Source organism: Cydia pomonella, chromosome 14 (assembly GCF_033807575.1).
Source record: "Cydia pomonella isolate Wapato2018A chromosome 14, ilCydPomo1, whole genome shotgun sequence".
Classification (NCBI taxonomy): domain Eukaryota; kingdom Metazoa; phylum Arthropoda; class Insecta; order Lepidoptera; family Tortricidae; genus Cydia; species Cydia pomonella.
Window position 1 is genome coordinate 11,843,685 of NC_084716.1, and position 22,549 is coordinate 11,866,233.

At 35.4% G+C, this 22,549-nt stretch overlaps 1 protein-coding gene and 1 long non-coding RNA gene across 3 annotated transcripts in view; one reads left to right on the plus strand and one right to left on the minus strand.

The window, feature by feature from the left end:
• LOC133524964 (uncharacterized) overlaps positions 1 to 718 on the minus strand; it is a 69,029-nt gene extending 68,311 nt beyond the window's left edge. Inside the window, exon 1 of the long non-coding RNA XR_009800495.1 lies at positions 19 to 718. This is a non-coding gene — a long non-coding RNA (uncharacterized LOC133524964). The remainder of the gene's footprint in view (positions 1 to 18) is intronic.
• LOC133524963 (synaptotagmin-6-like) overlaps positions 1 to 22,549 on the plus strand; it is a 168,559-nt gene that overhangs the window by 65,141 nt on the left and 80,869 nt on the right. Inside the window, exons 2-3 of one of the 2 annotated variants that reach the window (XM_061861130.1) lie at positions 681 to 843; positions 1,584 to 1,728. In XM_061861130.1, the coding sequence (XP_061717114.1) occupies positions 681 to 843; positions 1,584 to 1,728 (308 nt within the window). The remainder of the gene's footprint in view (positions 1 to 680; positions 844 to 1,583; positions 1,729 to 22,549) is intronic. The other variant, XM_061861131.1, reaches the window with a different exon arrangement.

The window sequence follows — 22,549 nt, forward strand, 5'->3', positions numbered from 1 at the left end:
GGCTTGTGTTGATGGTACTTAGACAACGATATATATAATATATAAATATTTATAAATACTTAAATACATAGAAAACACCCATGACTCAGGAACAAATATCCATGCTCATCACACGAATAAATGCCCTTACCAGGATTTGAACCCGGGACCATCAGCTTCGTAGGCAGGGTCACTACCCACTAGACCAAACCGGTCGTCAAAACGGTTTTTATGTTGACTAGGTTTTTATGTTTCTGTCTTTCTTTATGTTAAGTTTTAATTTAATTTAGTTTTATAGTCCATTATAATGTATTTATTATTATTTATTATATTTTAATTAAACTTTATTGCACAAAATATATACAACAATATACAAATGGCGGACTTAATGCCAAATGGCATTCTCTACCAGTCAACCATAGGGCCAAACATAGACACTTACAATTGGTGCAGAGAGAGAGAAAAAAATTCAACGAATTAAAAAGAAAAGCAAATTAATACAAACATAGATACATACTATAAATATAACATTGATGAATATTATTTGAACTCTTGTTTTAACAAATGCTTACGTAACATCCGCTTGAAAGAAAACTTACTTGGAGCTTGTCTGACGTTTAGAGGGAGTGTATTATTGTTATCTTTTGATTAAAATGTTGGTAATGATATATTATATGTTAACTTTTTTCCTTTGCCCACAGTTGCGTGGCAACCCGAGAGCCTCGAGGACCTGTCAGGCCTCCGCAGCAGTTCGGTGGACTACGCCGCCGCGTTACTCCTGGCTGTCATGGCGGCAGTGTTGCTCGCCGCCGTCGGCTACCACTGCGCCGCCACGTGGCGATGGATCGTGGGGAGGTGTGTACGGTAATAGCCCCTTCCCATTCTTCTTGCTGTCCTTGCGAGGCTTTTATTTCTTTTTGTTGCTTGCTGCAGTGGTTTGCCAGTTTTGACCGCGGGTATCGGATTTTCCCATCCTTCTTTTTTGCTATCCATGTCAAGTTTGCGCATCACGATTTATAATGACCTCTGAGTGAATTCTCTTGACGCTGACTCATATTTTTTTCACAATTGTATTGTAGTGATTTCGGTCGGAGTGATGATACAGTTATATTATACATGTACTGGATTCATGGAGAAAAATTGTGTTAGTACCGTAAAGCAGTGAAGATCCTCTCTGTAACTATTCGTCACAAGGGGGTAAAGACTGAGTCAAAGAAGTTGGGTGAATGAATGTACAGTCAGCTGCAGAGAGAGGTGACCCCCCTGCATAGAAATTTGTTTGCAGGGTTGTCACCTCTCTCTGCATCTGACTGTACAACTGTAGCTAAGTGTTGGACTGTTGGTGATAGCTAAGTTACGCTTTTTATGTCGCTTTACATTCGAATATGTGTTTCTTATCTTAGTATTATAATCTAAACTTTAATATAATAATCAATCACGTAATTCTAAAAAAAATGCTACTTGGCAAGACATGTGGAAATGTATAGATATTAAGAATGATTAAACTGTGGATGAACATGAGAGTGAGTTAAGAAATGGTTTATTTTATTTATTTAACTCGTATATATCCAGTAAAATCTAATTGAAAATAAATTGTTTGGCAGAGGCCGTCGCGCGTCCGAAGAGAGTAACTGCGATTCCCTATCTCGCCAAGCAGCTATACGGATCAGCCACTCGCTACCAGATCTACAGACCGAGCCCCTCAAGCAGGAGTATGTGCAGGAGCATAAGGACCCGGCTAACAAGAAGGTAAGAAGCATGGCTGACATATTTTGAATTCTATACATTGACACTGACATATTTAAAATCCACCAGTTGTAAAGGTGTTTACTGCGATTGAGATTAAATAAAATATGTCTCGGGCTAGGCAATATTTGACAGTTCCTACCTACAGTTCGTACCTATAATTACAAATGTGACTCCTCCTTTAAGAAAATATTTTACACTAAGCGTATTAGCTCATTCATGACTTGCTTACAATTCGTTTTCATTTATTCATCGACTAAAATTATTCAAATAAACTTTAAAGACAGTATTACTTCAGTTCATATTATTATAATTTCGATTATAATGTTTTAGAATTACGTATTTAGCAGTGGCGTGAAACGTCATAATTTTATTGACCTCTCTATACCGGGTGTGGCTTGGAACACGAGCAAAAAATTAGACCGTAGGCTGTACTCCTCAAACTGACCAACATTTGTTCAGCGACTTTTAAAAATAACTGGTATTTCGATTTTTAGCATACTTTAAAGTTTATTCTAAAACACAATGTATTGCGAATTTTATTATGTTTGAAGCGTGATAAGCAACGTCAATTACATAGATGACAGCGTACATAGAAGATAATATTTAATTTGTATGAAAAATAGGGAGTCTAAAATCTTCATAGTTTTTAGAAGTCGCTGAACAAATGTTGGTCAGTTTGAGAAGTACAGTCTACAGTTTAATTTTTTGCTCGTGTTACACGCTACACCCGGTATAATAAATTTGATTTACTCTCGCACTATTTCAACGTCAAATCATAATTGCTCGCGTCAGACCGGGGCATGATTTTGATCGAAGGAATGGAATGGGCTGACGAGCGAAAACTAAATTCATTTCAAGTTAAAACTACGCACAGGTCAATATGATATAAGCAACGAAATGAACAAGCATTGTGGTGAAAATGTTTGTTGGTAGTTATTGAATTTGTTTTATAAGAACCAGCGCGCCATATTTAAGCTTATCATACACGTCTTGATTTATATATGCCGGTAGTTAATATGTTGAACTTTCAGGAAATTATAATTCTGCGAGTAAGAAGGCTGTCGATTGACGTTAACAACCAGACAGCTAAATTAATAGGGTAGACAAGTAGGGTAGACAGAGGGCGACGTAAGCCCTAAAGGAATTACATAGCTATACTTGGGAAATTTCGACCCATGCCACCGTGATTCGGGTGGCCAAGCGGTTTTAAAGTATCTGCGAATGCAGAGGAGGCTGATTCGATTCCAGCAGCCATGGACATTTTTTCTTATTTTGTCATTTAATGTATTTCAGTTTAGACAAGTGGAACATCGAGTGAAAACCGGACTAATCCCAATATGGTCTAGCTTACCCTCTGGGTTGGAACATCAGATGGCAGTTGCTTTCGTAATAAACTGGGGCATCACCCAATTCTTGGCATTAGTTGCTAAGCGGACCCCAGGCCCTTATGAGTCGTGGCAAAATGCCGGGACAACGCGAAGAAGATGATGAGGCAGGTGGAGCATTTATCCTAACTTTAGTTAGGGCAAATTAAAAAAGGAAATCGCCCTATGCAAATATGTATTACCTAGGCTATTATTTTGAAATTACTTGATTTACAAAGGTGCCGATACCAGACTTATTGAGTTGGTTACTTGAGGGAGTTACAGCAAAGTCTGCGGTTGCCGTTGGTTTGAACATTTCATTAAATCGAGTTAAAATGTCCTTCTTATTCGCCTGGAGCTCGATTCGGATTTAACAACTGGTTACAGTTTTGATCTTACTTTGATACGACCTTGAAGATCGCTCACGCTGATTGGTGCATGCGAAACAAAGTGAAAGTCTTGCGTGAGATGCACGCCCACCAGCAAGATTATGTCAAGGTCGTGTCAAAACGAGTACAATACCTGTGCTGGTCATCATTTTTTTTTATATATATATATACTACGTCGGTGGCAAACAAGCATACGGCCCGCCTGATGGTAAGCAGTATCCGTAGCCTATGTACGCCTGCAACTCCAGAGGAGTTACATGCGCGTTGCCGACCCTAACCCCCTCCCATCCCTCGTTGAGCTCTGGCAACCTTATTCACCGGCAGGAACACAACACTATGGGTAGGGTAATTCAATTCAATTAAATTTATTTATTTCGGACCATGTCCATAGTGTTAGTGTACATTCCCTAATAATAATAGTACAACAGTAGTAATAGTAGTATAGTGTATAATAGGTGGTACTCATGAAAAATTACAAATAAGTATCAACTAAAACTGACTTCTAGGGCATTGTAGCACTAAAAGGGGCCGAAACTAAAAGGTTTTGCTGGCGGTAGTATATTCAATATTCATGTTCAATTAGGAATAATGTGAATAATACATTATTTTTATTTGTTTAAATAGTCCCAGAAGTTGATAAAAAAAACGAAATTTTTACACAAATTCACTAAGCCCCACAGTAAGCTCAAGAAAGCTTGTATTGTGGGTACTCAGATAACGATAAATATAATATATAAATACTTATATACATAGAAAACATCTATGACTCAGGAACAAATATCGTTTCGTCACACAAATAAATGCCCTTACCAGGATTCGAACCCAGGACCATCAGCTTCATAGGCAGAGTGACTACCCACAAGGTCAGACCAGCCGTAATTTTTTAAAGCATAATTAAAGCATTTTGAGCCCTTGGAAAAAATTCAAAAATGTTAAACTAGACAGTATCATAAAATACCTATAAATCGGTATGGGTAAAATGCTTTTATTATGTTTTTATTGTACTTTTGACTATATGACAACGGCCCGGAAATTCGGATTTAACGTTTAGAAATCGTTAACCCTTTAAACGCTTTATATCTTAAACATAAACATCACTCAAACGCCAAGCTCCCGGGTGCAAGGGAGCTAATTTACTCGAAAGTGTGAAGGTTACTTTGACAGCGTCCGCCATAACACCTAACAGTTTTCCTTGACGCTGTGGTCACGACTAGTAACGACGTGTTCTTGGCGATCAAAAGGTTAAGGAGCCTTAGATTCAGAGAGCGGAGTAATTGAAAAAAACACCGCTTTTCTTAGATAATACGATTGCCAAAAATTTAATTAGAAGGCTTGAAAATTTTCTGTAGAGTTCAGCGATACGAATACTGATTTTTTGACTTTCTGCAAACATAGGTATAAAACGCACTTTCAAAATTTGTAACAATTTATGCCCAAAAGCTAAACATAAAAAAGTTGCTACTCAAAAGGCGCCTATTTTGCGTGACAGGGGGGGGGGGGCTAGTCTGCAAGGTATCTAATGAACAAGTTCATTACCTTTACAAGCGTTTGGGGCTGAAAACAACCCATGTTATAATACCCAACCACAGGCGAAGCACGTCAAACACAGATCATGTGTCCAATAGGTGCAGCATGTAAGCCCAATCGTTAGCTCAAAAATTGACTACACATCAGCGTCTGTCACTACAATAAGACAAGATCCATAGAGATGGATTTTCATCGAATTGTTTTCATTGAATTGATTTTCACGGTAACCGTCCTGCCACCTATGCTAATTTAGTATAAAAACGGGACCGCGTTACATCAACATTTCAAAGAATCAATGAAAAATAGAGTCCCAAGAATTAACATTGGCTTCAGTTCATCAGGGTGGGAAGCAAAAAAACACTGAGTAGTAATCTGGGGGACGGCAGTGCTTGTAAGTGGCTTGACGGTTTTGCTGCGTTTCGTAAGCTTCATTACTTTTCTGTTATATACAAAAGTTCTTGTAGCAAAAAAACGGCCAAGCCATATATTTTGACTAAGGTGTAGAGTTTGTGAAGAGTTACGGCATATAGAAGAGTTAGAAGCTTGGCTCTACATGAGATCCGATAACTTTTTGCCAGTGCGAGCCATATGGTCTCGTCTTGGCAACATTTTGTATGAAAGTAATTTTGGTGGGAACTATAAGTTTAAGAGCGACTACTTCTGGTGATCATGAAAGTTCGTAAGCCTGCTATGCGAAGTCTCTAGAATGTAGTCTGTGATCCGAAAGTATCTCGCAAAAACTTTTATTACATTGAGAGCTCTTTCCAAGGACGCAAGTTTATTGTTGTGGACTAATGCATCTTGGGTGAGTTTTTCTAACACAATGAGGTGGATGAGAAACGATGATAATAGATCGTGTGTAGCTATTATTGGTAAAAGTTCTGTAATATGCAGATTTCAGGATAAATAAGATGGCATAAAGTGCAACAAATAAGTCCCTGTCGTCCGGGGGTTGAAAATTTTATACAATACATTTGATGTTTTGTATAAAATTTTCAAAATACTCGCGTTTTTTTTATAACAAATTTTAAAGTCTTTTAAATTCACTTCATTCATTTGTGAGGTAATCTGTATTATGTGCCAAAGTATCCATGCAGGATTACGAGTAAAAATGATTTAGTAATATAGCATTATTTATTCATCAAAAAATTGATTTTTAATATAATTTACTTTTCAGTGACACGTCGTAAAACATGATAAAATCTTAAAAGGTGTCTTGAAAATCATTTGTATTTGATACCCGGTTGATACATTTTCTACCAATTTGCATAGTACGTGGATTAGTTAAAATCTTTTTCTTACTTGCCGAACGTGCACTGAGAAAAAAATCATTTAAAACAATTGGAATGGCATTAATGTTTGCTTTAATTTAAACAGTTCCATATGAGCCTATCGAACAAAACAGTAAATTTTACTGTTCCGAAAATACAGTAAATTATACTGTTTTGAGTAGCTAAAATATAGTGAGTGTTCGTTTATTTTTGTTGATTTAAAAAAATTAAATAGTTAACGATACTGTTTTGTATTTTACTGTTGTTAAGCAGTTCATCTTAATGAAAATCACTTTAATGGGTACTCGATAGTTCATAATTTTTTCAGTGTGTAAGATTTTTATAGAAGAGGTTCAATTCGCAGCACTTAAGGTATGGGGTTTATTCATATGAGTTCTATATTATACCATAAGCATTTGTTTTCCCTTCTCTTCGCTAGGGTTAAAGTGACTTGATTGGTTTCGACAGCAGCGATGCACCTGAAATGACTATATCTTTTACCTTCTTTGAGCGCGTCCCGCATGGCTCGCACTGCTGCGGAGATGCTTCTTTGTATTGTGTGCCAGCTTTTATTGCCGTTCGTTACGATTTAGTGCACGCTTAATTTAAGTTATATTTTTTGTGATGTACACTCGATACATACCATTGATGACACTGTTTGCAATTGAAATTTCATTTTGAATAAAACTTCATCTCGACTGATATGAGAATTGAGTTCAAATCAAATTCGTTTGTGTTCGGATATTTCTAAATTCGAATGTCGTGTTTTTTTTTCTAACCAAACTGTCTTTATGCTGACCTTAATTTGCAGCACTGGAAGCCACCAGCAACATGCTGGGATGAGGCTATTTCGTGGCACTTTATACTTTCTACGTTTTTGTTATATTATGTAATTTGTCTGGTTTGTGTTTGCGAATTAAAAATAATTCTATTCTATTCTAAATAATAAAATGTCCAGACCTATAAAAATATTTATTTAAATTGGTAGTTATCGAGAGCATTTCGTTTGTCTGGGCCTAATAATTCATGCAGAGCTCGTAGACACGAATTAAACTTAATGTAATATTTTGCGCTTTCAACCATGGTTCTTCGAGGCACGCTTGCTACTATTGATTTAAGATATTCAGGGTCAATATTTTTCCAAGCTTCATCGAGCGCACTGACGTGTAAATCCTCGGTAGTAACATTTATTTTATTAATGTTGCTATCCAAATAAGACCACACATTCTCAATAGGGTTGATATCAAGCAATTGGAGCTGCCATCCAAGCTATTTGATCTTGTTTGTTTTGATCACATATTTTATCTGTGAATGCTTCGGATGATTATCTTGCAAAAAATTATCGGGTTTCCAAGCCACATTTAAACGAAGAAATTTACAGCATTCATTATTCCATGTATTCAAGCAAAGCTGTCGGCTCTAGACGGTGAATACAAGCCGTACAATCATGTTTAACAGTAGTTTTTATCAAACTTTGAACTCCATACCTTCAGATTAAAAGTCACATGCCTCTACCGCTAGGCTGCCAACGCTCTCTACGCAGCAAAAGCCAAACTAAGTTTTTTTTTTTAAGCAAGTAACAAGTAAAACTATTAAACTTTGTCAAATACACTGAGCTCAAACAGTATGCACAATATGCACATAGTTTCTAACAGAGTTTGCTTGCACTTTATTCATGCTTTTCTTTGTCCGGGAATAAGTGATATCGCAATAGCATTGCAGTTGAGGAAATATGTTTATATACCTCTTTCGTTGCTGCCTTTGAGTGTGTCTCCCGAGGTTGGGTTGCATGATGTTGTTCCCGGAATTCAGTAAGATGTAACTTAGAAATATAGAAATTACGAAGTAAACATAGGGCGCGTCGCGCGAAATTTGCATCTAAACTTATTGCCATCGCGCGGGTTTTCGAACTTTTATTTTAATTACTCTCCATTCGTAATTATTGAACCTACTCACAACATTTGACGAAATGCGATGTAGAGAACAGCCGGCTGAACGAAAGCATTTTTGTCCAATTTTGACCCCTTGATTATAGTAGGTATAGACACCAATGATATGGCCAATATACTTCGCTTCTTCTTATGGTGCCGTCTTCTGCCGGAGGTTGGATATCATTAGGGCTATTTTTACTTTTGATACTGCAGCTCGAAACAGCGATCTGGTGTTCGTGTTGAACCAGCACCTGAGGGTTTTCAGCCACGAGGTACGTCTTCTTTGACGTTTTTATTTGCCTTGAATGTTGCCCTGTATTATCAGCTGAAGCAGGTGGTATTTGTCATTTCGCAATACATGATTTCTCTTCTCTTTTGTACTCTCTGGCGGTGCAAAAACACTGGTGGCCTAGCGGTAAGAGCGTGCGACTTGCAATCCGGAAGTCGCGGGTTCAAACCCTGGTTCGTACTAATGAGTTTTTAGGAACGTATGTACGAAATATCATTTGATATTTACTAGTCGCTTTTCGGTGAAGGAAAACATTGCGAGGAAACCGGACTTATTCCAATAAGGCCTAGTTTACCCTCTGGGTTGGAAGGTCAAATGGCAGTCGCAATTACGACGCGAGGCACGATTATTTACGAAAGTAAAAACTAGTGCCTACGCCAAATCTTGGGATTAGTTGTCAAGCGGACCCCAGGCTCCCATGAGCCGTGGCAAAAAGGGACAACGCGAGGAAGAAGAAGAGTCCCCTTTCCTGGAGAACCAGTAGTCCCCTTTCCTCTTAAGCTGTAATCAAAACAAATGAAAAGTGACGTTGGATGAGTAACCGCTTGCTCGCGGTTCGACAGTGGAACGCTACAGCTAGCCGATGACCCGACTGTCCAACCGCGATAAGCTGGCTAAGCGGTGATCCGCTTTGCTAATTGTATTGGTTGACTGTGGTTGTATGTCTGTACGAGAACTGACGTTTATTTGAACCATTTTGAGTAAAACGCTTTTTTCTATTTTTTTTTTAAACTCATTGGTCATTAGTCTAAATTGCCAAGAAAAATTAGTTATGAAGTACTGCATGTGCGTTCTGTCACAGGAGCGTTGCGACAGTATCTTGCTCGCTAGATCTATCCGTCGTTTTCTAACTATATTAAATAGAAAGCGACGGGTAGTCTAACTCGCGAGTAGGTAGGTAAATGTAGATACGTGTATCTAGTTCACGTAAAGTCACGTCTCTTGCAAGACTTTGCCACTGGCAAGAATTTTAATAAGAACATCCGATAACTTGCAACCCGTAACTAGCGAAGTTGAAACTGACAACCTTGGTTCTAGTTTCTCAATGTAGTAAATAAGTTAAAACAATTTAAAGGAACAGTCAGCATGAATATTATTTAATTTAATGTAAGTTGTATCGCGTGATGATAATAGTTTTTTAATAACACATTCCTTTGTATTGTATTTAAAATATACGTATTGTTTAACATATGTAAGATAGTAGTATTATTCATAAAATATTTGATTTAACATTTTGTTTCATTGTGTTATTAAAAACTATTATCATGCATGCAAAGGAAATGTAAAAAAAAAAAAAAAAAACTAATTATGGTAGAATAAAGGCTATTTTTATTATTATTTTTATTTTATTTTATTTAAGTTGTATCGCGAAGACGTATCTGCTTGTCAAAAAATCAGTTTATGTACGTAATTTGATATATGCCTATTTGTAAATGTTTTTCAAGGCTGGCAGTTAGTTCTGAATTCAAAATTTATTCAACTCTGCTGCGGCATAAACTTGTTGTTACTATACCGGGTGTGACCTGTAACACGAGCATAAAATTTAAATGTAGGCTGTACTCCTCAAACTAACCAACATTTGTTCAGCGACATTTAAAAATGTTGAAGTGTGTGTATTTTTCATACAAAATGAATATTACCTTCAATGTATACTGTCATTAGTGTAATTGACGTCTCTTGTCCCGCTTTAAACATAACAAAATTCGCAAAACATTGCGTCTTAGGATAAAGTTTAAAACGTTGTAAAAATCAATATACAAGTTATTTTTAAAAGTTGCTGAGCAAATGTTGTTTAGTTTGAGGAGTACAGCCTACAGTTTAATTTTTTGCTCATGTTACAGGCTACACCGGGTATAGACTCTCCGGTGCTGTACATATTCCATCGTTTTTGTAAAGGTTTACACGAACATTTAGGCAATTATCAATTAAATGTTAAAATCATTCACATACAGTCATTCATTAGATTAGATTTATATTTAGATGATTTGCTTCATGAAAGACAATTACATAATAAGTTTGCATTGGTGTCAAAAATAAAATAAATTCTATCATGATCGCCAAAATAAAATATAAATGAAAATGACGACATTTGTGACATTATCTATTTAAAGGGACCTTATTGTCGTGGCGCTTACGCCATTTCAACGATGCTCCCATATTATAAACAACGCCGCGCTACGCAGTGCGGGGTAAGCGCCATCGACAATAAGGTCCCTTTTCATAGATTTCACATTTTGTAACAGATTTGTAGACTACGTGATAGAAAGGTATAAAACTGTACTTAAACATTTCCTTGAAATTTCAGTAGATGAGTGCGCTACGCTATGATACAGAGGGTTAATGACCCTACCTTACTTACTTACTTACTGCTGTGGCACAGCGACCCGAAGTGGATGGGCCTCCGATACCAAAGACCGCCATGCTTCTGCGTCTAAAGCCATTTCTGTCCAGCCGACGGCGCCGAGTTCGCTTATTTTTTTTTGCACTTCGTCTCTCCAGCGGTACCAAACAACAAAATTTGTCATTTAATGTAACATATTAAGGTCGAACTATTAAGTTTTGATATGATAATTTGTGGAGTAATTAAATTTATTACTTAACTGACTTTGAAACACCTAAGTTTTACAGTTCAATGTTCAGTATTAAAAATTGTGTCTTAGAAAGTTAAGCGGCCAAGTAGAAGCAGAGTTATGAACTTTTCAATATCTATTATGGACATAAAATCCAGTTACGAACTACAATTTTTTACTAAAAATACAAGATCGCATTATTTCAACACTTTTAAGTATTCACCTTTTTGGGCTTGCATTATACTGTCTTAAATGTAACCTATTAATCCTAATTCAATATTAATATATTATATTGTTCAAATCCCTGTTGATGCCATGCCATGATTGTAAATATAAACATAATACGAGTATATTAAACTTTAAACTAATTTTATGATTTAACTCACGTATTTTTAGTAAACATATTTGCGTTTTTACGGTTTTTACGTATGCATGTTACTACTTTTTTGTCATAAATATATTTTTACATATGTATGTTACTGCTTTTTTATCATAAGTTTTAGAGTTAAACTCTCGATTATCCCGCAAAAACAATTTGCTTTTAAAATTTAGATTACGCAAGGCCTTAATCCTCAACCCGCTGGAACGTTGGATTTTAATCAGCACCCTTATGTGAAGCCTGTTCTGATACCTGGGGCGAATTCAGATTTAAAAAATACAACAATTATTTGAGATTTTTCTCATTGCGTCTCTCTGATACCAATAAATAAAAAAATAAAAATAACGTTTCTTGTTTACGGAAAAAACATTGTTACGGACTTCCGGACATTTGGGAAGGGTGCGCGGAGCTGAAACCAACATGTGTGAAACTGCCATTCGGATGGCAACTGTAGCTGCGTTACTGTTGCGACATTACTGCCGCAGCCTTAACGCGAGCGCTGTATCTGTCAGTTTGTTTGATAAAATTAGAGTTGTTTACCGTCTGATTACTGCCGCGATTGTGACGTTCAATCCGTCACTCATTTTGTCAAGGAAATAGGCAGATACGGCAATGGCATTAACGCCGCAGCAGTAATGTCGCAACAGGAATGGAGCTGCAGTTGATATTCGAACGTTATTTTTAAGGATGACTCATGTTAGAACGTCCCGGGTCCGGGCCGGGGCGACCGACACTTCATTTTCTATGACGGGTGATCGGTGATCACGTGATGTTTTCTATAGTAAACGAAGTGTTTGACGCCGCGACCCGGACCCGGACCGTTGTAACGTGAGTCATCCTTCAGGGGTACATCGAGCGAATGGTGCTTTTTATGCTAACAACGTTATTAATAATATTTTAATGGACATTCTTTCACAAATTGACTAATTCCCACAGTAAGCTCAGGAAGGTTTGTGTTCCGGGTACTATGAAGGTTGGAAACCTTCACAGTCTTTTTGAAGATAACTGGCAAAAGTTATAGATTTGAATTCAGTACTATCGCTCTGCCAGATGAATAAAGATTTGCGGACGAGCATTCGGGAGGTGGCTGTCATTAAAGGTAGTCGATTTTGTTATATAGCTGAATGTTATAAACAAATATAAAATAAGCAATCTACAACGAGTGTTTCCATTCCACCACAATCTAGGCGTCTCATTATTACAGTACTCAGACAACGATATATTTATATAATATGTAAATACTTAAATCCGTAGAAAAGCCAGCCACAAATATTTGTGCTCATCACACGAATAAATGCCGTTACAGGGATTCGAACCACTAGGCCAGACCGGTCGCCGATCTCAAATAAACGATTTTTGTTAATTTCTATTTATTTATTTTGCCCGTCGTGAGATGTACGCAGAGGCAGCACCCAAACGGGGTGTAAGAAATACTGAGCATCGATGTACTTAATCTTTAAGTAAAATGTATGAGTTATAGCAAGGTGCACTGAGATTCATATCAAATCAGTATAATGTTTATTTAAATTTGAATAAGCCATCTGAAGTTCTGAGATTATTCACGTCCATAGTCCATTACTGGTTTTCGCAAAGATTTTAAGAACAGTGAGCCTTGAGATTAGCTCTGCCGGGGCCTGGGGATGAAAAAATAGCATCGGAAATGTTTTTATTTGATTCTGATTGTGAATTGGGCCGTATTATACATAAGTTAGTCCAAAAATACGTTGACAAAGAATTTTCCGGAATACTTTTCTTACTTTCACGTCTTTTACAAAATGTTTAAATGTCATTAAAATTAAAACTACAATAATTTCACATGTCAATGCTTTATAAATAATTTCAGTGTCAGCTATTAATTATGATGATGACGTCTCTGATATGATTAAATAAAGTCTGTATTTAAAAAGAAAAAAAACTACTAAAACAAAACGTATTCTCTTCAAAATATTATTCTTTAGTTTTGTTAGACAAAAGCAAACGTTTGTAAAAGCAACAATATGCGGCAGTAAACAAAATTGTCATCGTTTTTCGGCCATTTTGTAAGAGCCAAGATTTAAACTCAAGGCCACCCGTTTGAAAATCGCACTTCTAATAATTTGGTTACAGGACAGGGGACAGAGGATTCGGTGAGGACACGTTTATTTATATATATAAACTTTATGCATTATAAAAATATGGAATAAATGCCTTAAGGCATTCTTTACCGGTCAACCATAGCTTAGGGCAAAATAGACATTCTAGAATGTGAGTGCATAGTTAGAGAAAAACATTTTGAAATCATATCAACTATTAGCAATTTTGGACATTGACAACATTATTTACAATGTTACTCATATTATATTACTACATATACAATCGTATTGCTATATAAAAAAGTGGCTGTGACAGAATCGGACAGACAGACGGAGATGACGAATCTATAAGGGTTCCGTTTTTTGCCATTTGGCTACGGAACCCTAAAAATACTCTCCCATAGAAAATGTCAAGGTCAGATAGCCAAAATGTATGAAACAGACAATTTTTTTTCGCAATTTCGGGGTTGGTGCCATAGTAGAAGTTGTCCAGTATGACTTATATATTCACCCCGTAAATTATTGCAGGTGACTGAGTAAACACCATGTTTACATAAATATAAATAATACCAATCATACCTAGTTACATAATATGTAATAATATTATTTTATATAAACATTACGCTTGTTTAAAAATGAAACCCAATCTCATTCCACCATAATCTCCAAATACCTGTTGGTACCTTTGTTAACGTTGTAACATTATATAACAATAACTTTCCTCATGTTTCAACCATTATACAAAGAAAATAGCCATTGGCTGCGCAAAGGGTTACATTGAAAAGCTTTCACGGCTTTTCACCTATAGAAAAGAAAAAACATGCTTGGTAATGCGATTTATGAAGAATTGTTTATAACGTTTCATATTCATATATTTATTGCATATCATATTCATATGTTTCATATTCATATATATAGGTACAAAGGTGTGTGTTTAATATCTTCTTAATTTTATAATTTAAATTGCTTTGTCTTTTAACCAATTTTACCATTGATTCTAGTCGAAAATTATAATCTTAAAGTTGTTATGAATTGTGAATAATTAAAATTATTTGGTTTTATATAGCTGTAAGTCTTAAGATTATTTTTTATTTTTTACTTTGTATGTTACTAACACACATATGGGTTGTAATAAATTATTATTTAATTTAATTTAATTTTAAGAGCTTCTTTTAAATGGGCCCTGGCAGGGCACGGTAATATTCTTAAATCTACAGATTGTATTAAGTATGTAGGTACACTTAACAATGTATTAATTAAATTTATAATAATAATTATTACTACAGTCAATAACAAATTGTATGTCACTAAACATTATAAAATTGAATCTTCATGCTTAAACATGGTTACAGTTTATATTAAAATTATCAATGTTAATGTAAAACTACCTATTTAAAAAAAAAAATAACCGTACATACATTCATTCACTTTCTTAGAAATCATTAGGACAATAATATAGCACTTGTTAATTAATACGTAGGTAACCCTCTGATACTTCTTTTCTTATACTACAGTCACCGTAGCCTACGGGCGCTTGCAACTCTATACTTCGTTTTTAAATTGCAACACTTTTTGATATTTAACAAATTGAACACATATCACTGACAGAATAAGGATCAAAGTCAAATGGCGTTCTAAAAGTTTTAATCAGGTGTCGAAAGATGGCAGTAAACTGATGTGGCTACAAAGTTTTCTTTAATCATAAATCATAAATCTCTTTGAAAATACACATTCTATTTCAAATTCTCTTTTGTTTATATGGAGAAGTGGTCCCGTCACTTCGTTGGAGCTTTTTTTATGGAATTTTCTTTCGCTCCTAACTCTTATTGTCATAAAAAAAAGACAAACGACAGGGCATAAATATGGTTAATACATAAGTACAATAAATTGTGTAAAAATATTTTACATTATGTCAATATCATAACCGCAGCCAAATAACACTAGACCCTACTCATAGTGTTGTGTTTCTGCAGAGCTCAACGAGCTGTGCCCTCGTTGAGCTGTGGCAAATTCACTCACCGACCCTAAGGTCGGCAACGCGCATGTAACACCTCTGGAGTTGCAGGCGTATATAGGCTACGGTAACCGCTTACCACAAGGCGGGCCGTATGTTTGTTTGCCACCGACGTAGTATAAAAAAATCCATGGAGGAAAATGAGGACTGCGTTTGTATGGAGAATCGGTCGTAGTATATACTCTTAAGTAGTTTAGATTGTAATAGAAACATCTTCCGGGTCAATGTACGATTGAGAAGCATGAAACGCAAATGTGTAATATTTATTCAGGCCCTGAAAACCATTTCAAAACCGTATTTAACAGTAGGATCGGATCGGATTAAGTAAATATTAATAACGAGAAGGGAATGCTATGAACCGGTAACGCAATTATGTGGAAATTAACCTGACTGGTTACTATGCGGTTAGAGAGTATTCTGATGGGAAACCTATACGGATTTAAACTTTCACGGTATTTACGAATTAATATTTACTTTAACGGGACTTAACTGTGTGTACTTAAGAGGGAAGAATAACATACGAAATAACGGTACTTTTTCTATTAAATTCCATTTCGGGAAAAAACTGTTTCCACTAACAAAATCTTAACAAATTACTTTGATTTTGACGTCGATCGCTTCCGTATATTATATACTAGGTTTATAGGTTTCGCTTTTTTTAAAGAAAAAAAAAATGTTTTGTAAAAAAAAAACATATAAACCTAGTTTTTCATTGCGTCAATAACATACTAAAAACATGGAAATGGAAAATATATAGGACTGGAAAAACATTTTCTCTTTTTGTATCGACGGATACGTGCGATACTTTCCATTTAAGCATTAGTGTGTAAAATGTGACATTATCTATGAAAAGGGACCTTATTGTTGATAGCGCTTACGCCGCACTGCATAGCGCGGCGTTGTTTATAATATGGGAGCATCGTTGAAATGGCGTAAGCGCCACTGACAATAAGGTCCCTTTTCATAGTCAACTTTAGCCAGTGAGCTCCGAGACCACGGAAGCGTAGAATTAGCCAAATCATGATATATATCCAACCAAAATTCAACAATATCGATTGCGTTCGTCCAACGTCTTTCTTCAATTAATTTCTTACAAGAAAATCACTGCTTTATTATGAACGCTACTTATTGAACTAAGGAATTTATAATCTTGCAGTAAGTTTTCATAAACAGGACGCAGGCTTCATAACATCTAATTAAATTCTCAGAGACATAGCACGAGTTCAGATGAAAGTTTATTAGGTAAGTTTTAACGAATAAATATATTATGAAAACTTTGCAATGATTTATGTAAAGTATTTTTTCTTCGATCGCAAAACTTTTGGGAGTAGCTTAGACTAATAAAATTATCTGTGATTTATTTTATTAAAATAATATGTATATAATTAATAATATAAACTATAAGTAACTAAAACTAAAATATGTCTAAATTAAATCTAAATAAAACTAAAATAAATCTATAAATGGCCCCTGCGGCATAGTAACGAAGACGCTGGCAACATTTCCTCATTGGATCATTAGACTGATGCGTTGAGCGAGGAAGCTGCCAGGTCTTTGATCTCCTGTGGCGTCTCTGAGTCACTTAGAGAGATATTTGATGAGACTCAGAGCGCCAGGGCCCGTCAGACCAAGGGACCATTATCTGTTCATAAGTAATTTTCTATCAATATCGATTTTATTTTTTTCTATTGCGAAGCATTTTCAGACATGAACGTATTAGAGTTTTGGTGCAAATTTGGGGCTTTAAGAGTATTACTCATTTTACTGGAAGTAGGTTCAGTCGGCATCAATAGTTAGTGCCACCCACCCTGGAATACTTTCCCTACATATAATATCTACAGTTTTCGTTCTCAATCTGCAATCGCAAAAGTATCTGTTACCATCTAATTGTTCTAAATATGTTGTAATATGTTTAAGCATGATAATTGTTCTAAATATGTAACCATGTATATGTTATTATTATTTATTTGTTAAACAGTTAGAGAATGGTAGATAGGTACTTATGACGCGTATAGTCTGGTCCACTCCTTTCGATGCTGATTGTCCTCGTGAGATCAAGAAAATGCATTCTACTTTCCGGTACCTATATTTTTGGTCAAATCTACGTAACAAGAACAGGAAATAAGAAATAAAGATGAAAAAAAGGGTGCGTCAAACTCACGACTCCGGGACACCTAATCTCCAATAAATCTCCAATATTAATTTGCCTTTTTTTCATTATTTCCAACATTGTTCATATGGTTATTAAGCAGTCGTTTCTGCTTAGCCCAAATTTAAAACGTAAGTACTTAATTAGGGAAAGCAAAGTACTAAACATCTCAAGGCCAATACATTGGCGTGAACAATCGTGTGTTGAAAACTTTTCGCTTACCCGATAGTCCTAAGAGAAATCATAATACTTGGCGAAGCAACAGATGAAACAGTCCTCGGAATATATTTAATTTCTTGGAATTCTCCGTTTGCGGTTTGCCGAGGACTCCCTAAGGATAGGTCTCGTATCTGCACGTCCGATACGCTTTCAATTGGATCTTTTGTTTGTTTAGATGTTGTCGATATGTACATTGTACACGTCGAAACCGCATGCGGTGTATAGTTGGACGAACTATGTAAATTTTGATCGTGGTTTTGCTATAGTTGGAATTTAAACATTCTATTTACGTTTACGCAAATAAGTATGTAGGTTTCGGTAACAGCGTAAGGTTTAGAATAGGTATTTAACATAAGATAAGATCAAGATAACTTTAGAGACACGTCACCTACATTAAAACTCGTCGTACGAACTCGAAAAAAACCTGTAACGCAGCGGCTTATGTGAGCCAATAACTCGTGAATGCGAAGCGACGCGGCGCGGCGCGGCCCACGGTATTCGCAACGAGATCGCCCACGTAGGACACTTCCATAGGTATCAAATAATTGATTCACCCGCGCCGCGCCGCGCCGCTTCTCGTTCGCGAGTTATTCGCTCACGTAAGCCGCTGCGTAAAACCAAAAACCAAAAAAAAAGTTAAGTTTTCTCTGATACAATAAAAAAGAAATGGATATTTTAGTAGGTTGGATCAGACAGTAAAGAATAATGTCAGAATGACTTAGTGCCCCTAAGCTATAAAGCGGTATGGAAGTAGTAAGTAATAGTAATAAAATTATTCCTTTGATATTTTAGGTTTTTGCTCTCGGGGATTAGACTAACATGTTCGAAAGTTTTAGTTCCTAAATTATGTTGATGTTGCCGCAAATGGGCTCTGTTTACCAAGATTATTTGTAACTGTAATGTTAAATTAGCTTTATTTTACCTTTATTATTTTGATGCTTTGGGCTGTCTTAGTCTCGCTTCAAGCAGGTTACTTTTTAGCCGTAAAAGAAGCTAGTTTTGATTTTCCAGTCTCGTGAATTATATATATGAAAAACATTGTGGAATATTCTAAAAATTTTCAGACGGTGTTTTGAGTTGAATCTGAAATCAAGAAACTTTTGGACGATTATCTTATACCTTTAAACGAGCAATTCTTGTATATATATATATATATTTCGGGCATCTCGGCCGTTTTCTCTAGCGATTTAGATAAAATTTGTTATAAAGGTCTTATCTCTGGGAAAACGCGCATTTTTGAGTTTTAATATATTTTTCGAGCAAAGCTCGATCTCCCAGATATTTTACATTAATAGCCCACACTATGTGTATATCAGTTTCATATTAGCTTTATAATAAACAATATGTACGATGAAAAAGTGTCAATTCAACTATCTACTTGTATTAATGTATAATTGTACCTATATACTGATAGAATATTTGTGCGCCGACCTGATTTTAACTTATAGCATCTTAGTTGGTTCAACTGTAAGTTTATGTGTTAATAAATAAGAGATAAATAACCATGCAATCTTTTGTATGTTGATATAATACTAGGTACTAAAAGACGAATTAAATAGTGATAACTTTTAACTAGATCTCATTTCGCTCCAATTACTTACACCATAAACATGCATAAACGTATTAAGACCCTTCCTTAAATTCTTGTTAAAATCTTATTTCATTACAGCATAAAGTACTCGCCAAAGGCTGGGTAATTGGGAAAAGTGCCTTCAGCCTCATAACTTGGCGTTAAGCTGGAGTGCGAGTCAAGATTAAGTGCAACATGCAACGTAAACATCGCGAAAAGTATTTCCAACTATACAACTACTTGGAGGAGCTGAGATTAAAGTACTTTTGCGGTATACTCGTATAATAACTAGATTAAGATCCTACTGTGGAGCTACCGTATAATTCGAGATGTTGAGAAAGGTTCATAACTTTTGATGATTTGTAGGTTATGAAAGGTGTTTAGTTAAAATGTGCTCATATTAAGCTAATTTCACTTGCACAACATAAATATAAATGAATGAATTTAAATTCGATAATGCTCATATTTGATTATGCTTATATGTTGGTATTAATAAATTAAAAAGGGCTACTTAGAGTACTTAGTTTAGAAATACAAAATTTATTTATGTCCTTTATATTTATGTTTTCTGCTTAAGTATATTTTTACTACCAATAAGATACTAGAGCTGGGGCATCGCTAAGTTCATTTGGAACTCCTAGGTTGAGTTTTACGAGTAAAATGAAACAAATAAAAAAATAACAGAGCCGATAACGGGTAAAATGAAGCAAATAAACAATAACACTAATGTTTGTGCCGAAATTATACCGAATTGCCTTATATTATACGACGGTTTGTTACCTAACTCATAAGAACGTAAGTTAAGTAAAACAAATTGTACTCGTATTTGTATCCAAAAGCTGACAGTTGCGGGTATGTGTTTCATGAGATTATCACCTTATCGTATAAGATATTAAATTACCTATTTATGACTCGAAGTTACTTTTATGCGCGTGGTTTCATATATTCTTAGTTATATTTTTACATAAGTACGTGTAAATACAGGATATTTTTTGCAAATGATGTCAGCTTACTGTTTTCCCAATTCCGGATGAGTAAAATACATTGGGATAACTTCGAAAGCGAGGTAATTGAGCGTTCCTTAAGAGAAAAATGCATTTTTTTTTATTAATGAGAGACTCTTACGGGCTTACAGGTGACCCCAAAACGCTCAAAAGATAATACAAACAATGTCAATGTAAATAAATTAAATAACACAATTATACAAAGTAAAATTAAATTACGTCAAATTACAATTAGATAAATATTAAGTTGCAATTAAATTTAATTATGTCAAATTACAGGTGAATAAATATATTAAATTAGGTATAGGCAATATAAACACTAAATTACAAATAAGTTAAAATAAATGTCAATTTAACAATTTCGTGTTTATCTACACAGAACCACGAGCACCAAAATGTCCCAGGGTTTTTTTCCTATCGTGTTACCATATATGTGGACATATACTTTGTATGGCGGTAACAAAAAGGAAAGTTTGAAAAATATATGGACATATTTGGACACTTTTTTTCTCCTATAAGGATGAAAAGGGCTCGCGATCCTGACTACAAAATAACAAAAAGTGGTAAAAAAGGTCACATCAAAAGTGGCTAAAAAAGAATTTTGAAAATCTTTAATGTCTACTAAAGCAGAAACTCTTCATTATTTTGTTACACTCATAGCAACGCTTACTAACTTAAGGCATATTGCTTACTGTTACTACATTAGTAAGTGCTTTGAGTATAGGAGATACTTGCAGATTTTTGAAAGGCAACTAGAGTCGTATTCGACTTTTTCTATTACAACTCATTACCCATGCCCACTTTTGTGCCATTCGAACTGCATTATAGTGAAGTGACCCTGCCTATGAAGCCGATGGTCCTGGGTTCGAATCCCAGTAAGGGCATTTATTTGTGTGACGAGCACGGATATTTGTTCCTGAGTCATGAGTGTTTTGTACGTATCTATGTATGTATTTATCAATAGACGTACGTCGCCTGGAATAAATAGTACAAGTTTTGCTTAGTTTGGGGCTAGGTTGATCAGTGTAAGATTGTCCCCAAATATTTATCTATAATTTATTTATTTACGTAGCCTATTTTGCTAAGTCATGGTCATGTCTCTTCATTTACTACAAGTACGTCACGGTTTATCGGAATAACGTCTTATTTCGCTCTAAAATCTTATATAATAACATTAATATCGGAGAAACCTGTAACGTAAACGCGACATTGGATACCAATTCCACAGCTAGATATTTGAGCTTCGATGTAAAGATATCCTCATCGTTAGGCAGGCCATACTGACTGGGGAAGAAATGAGTCCTATAATTATAGATGTATAGCATTATTCATAAACGCGTTACTGGCCTGAATAGCCCTGAATCGTTTGTGATTATCTGTCATTTTGACTTATATATTTGTAAGAAAGGGATAAAACATATCTTAACTAAATCAGGCCCGTAAAGTTTTATGAATACGAGTAAGAGAGGTAGGCGTTTTACGCAAAGCGGTTGGTAAGAAGTTTTTTGGTTGGCTGCATGAGAATGATTTGTATTATGTTAAGAAAACTGTATGATTTGTATTATACTAGAAAATCACCACGCAACTGTTTTACCAGCCGCTTGAGATAATAATGCAGAAAAATTAAGGGTTCAATTACGGAATGTGAGATAATAAGTTAATCTTGAAAATGAAAACGGCGAACGGAAACCGACAAGAAAAAATGTTTGAAACATAACTTGTAGCAAATTTTAAGCTCTTAAATTTTTACCTAGATGAAAACAATATTGGATCTATACATAAAGAAACTTTGATATTTTCAAAAACTGTTCTTTTTTTGGACATTAGATTAGATTTTTAAGATAACGTTTAAAACGCCACAATGATGGTGTATACGAGTTTCCAGCTTATCTCTCATTATCTCTTATCTCGAGGTTGACACCCTTTTTGGGCTTATGATGACTGGGCAACAAGTGTTAGACTTTTAGGTACCTATCGCGCTGACAGTATCCAGCACTGAATACGTTCAATTACGTTAAACCTGGCAGTAGTCTAGTGATTCCCGTGTCACGGGAAGCTGTTATTGCTTAGTAA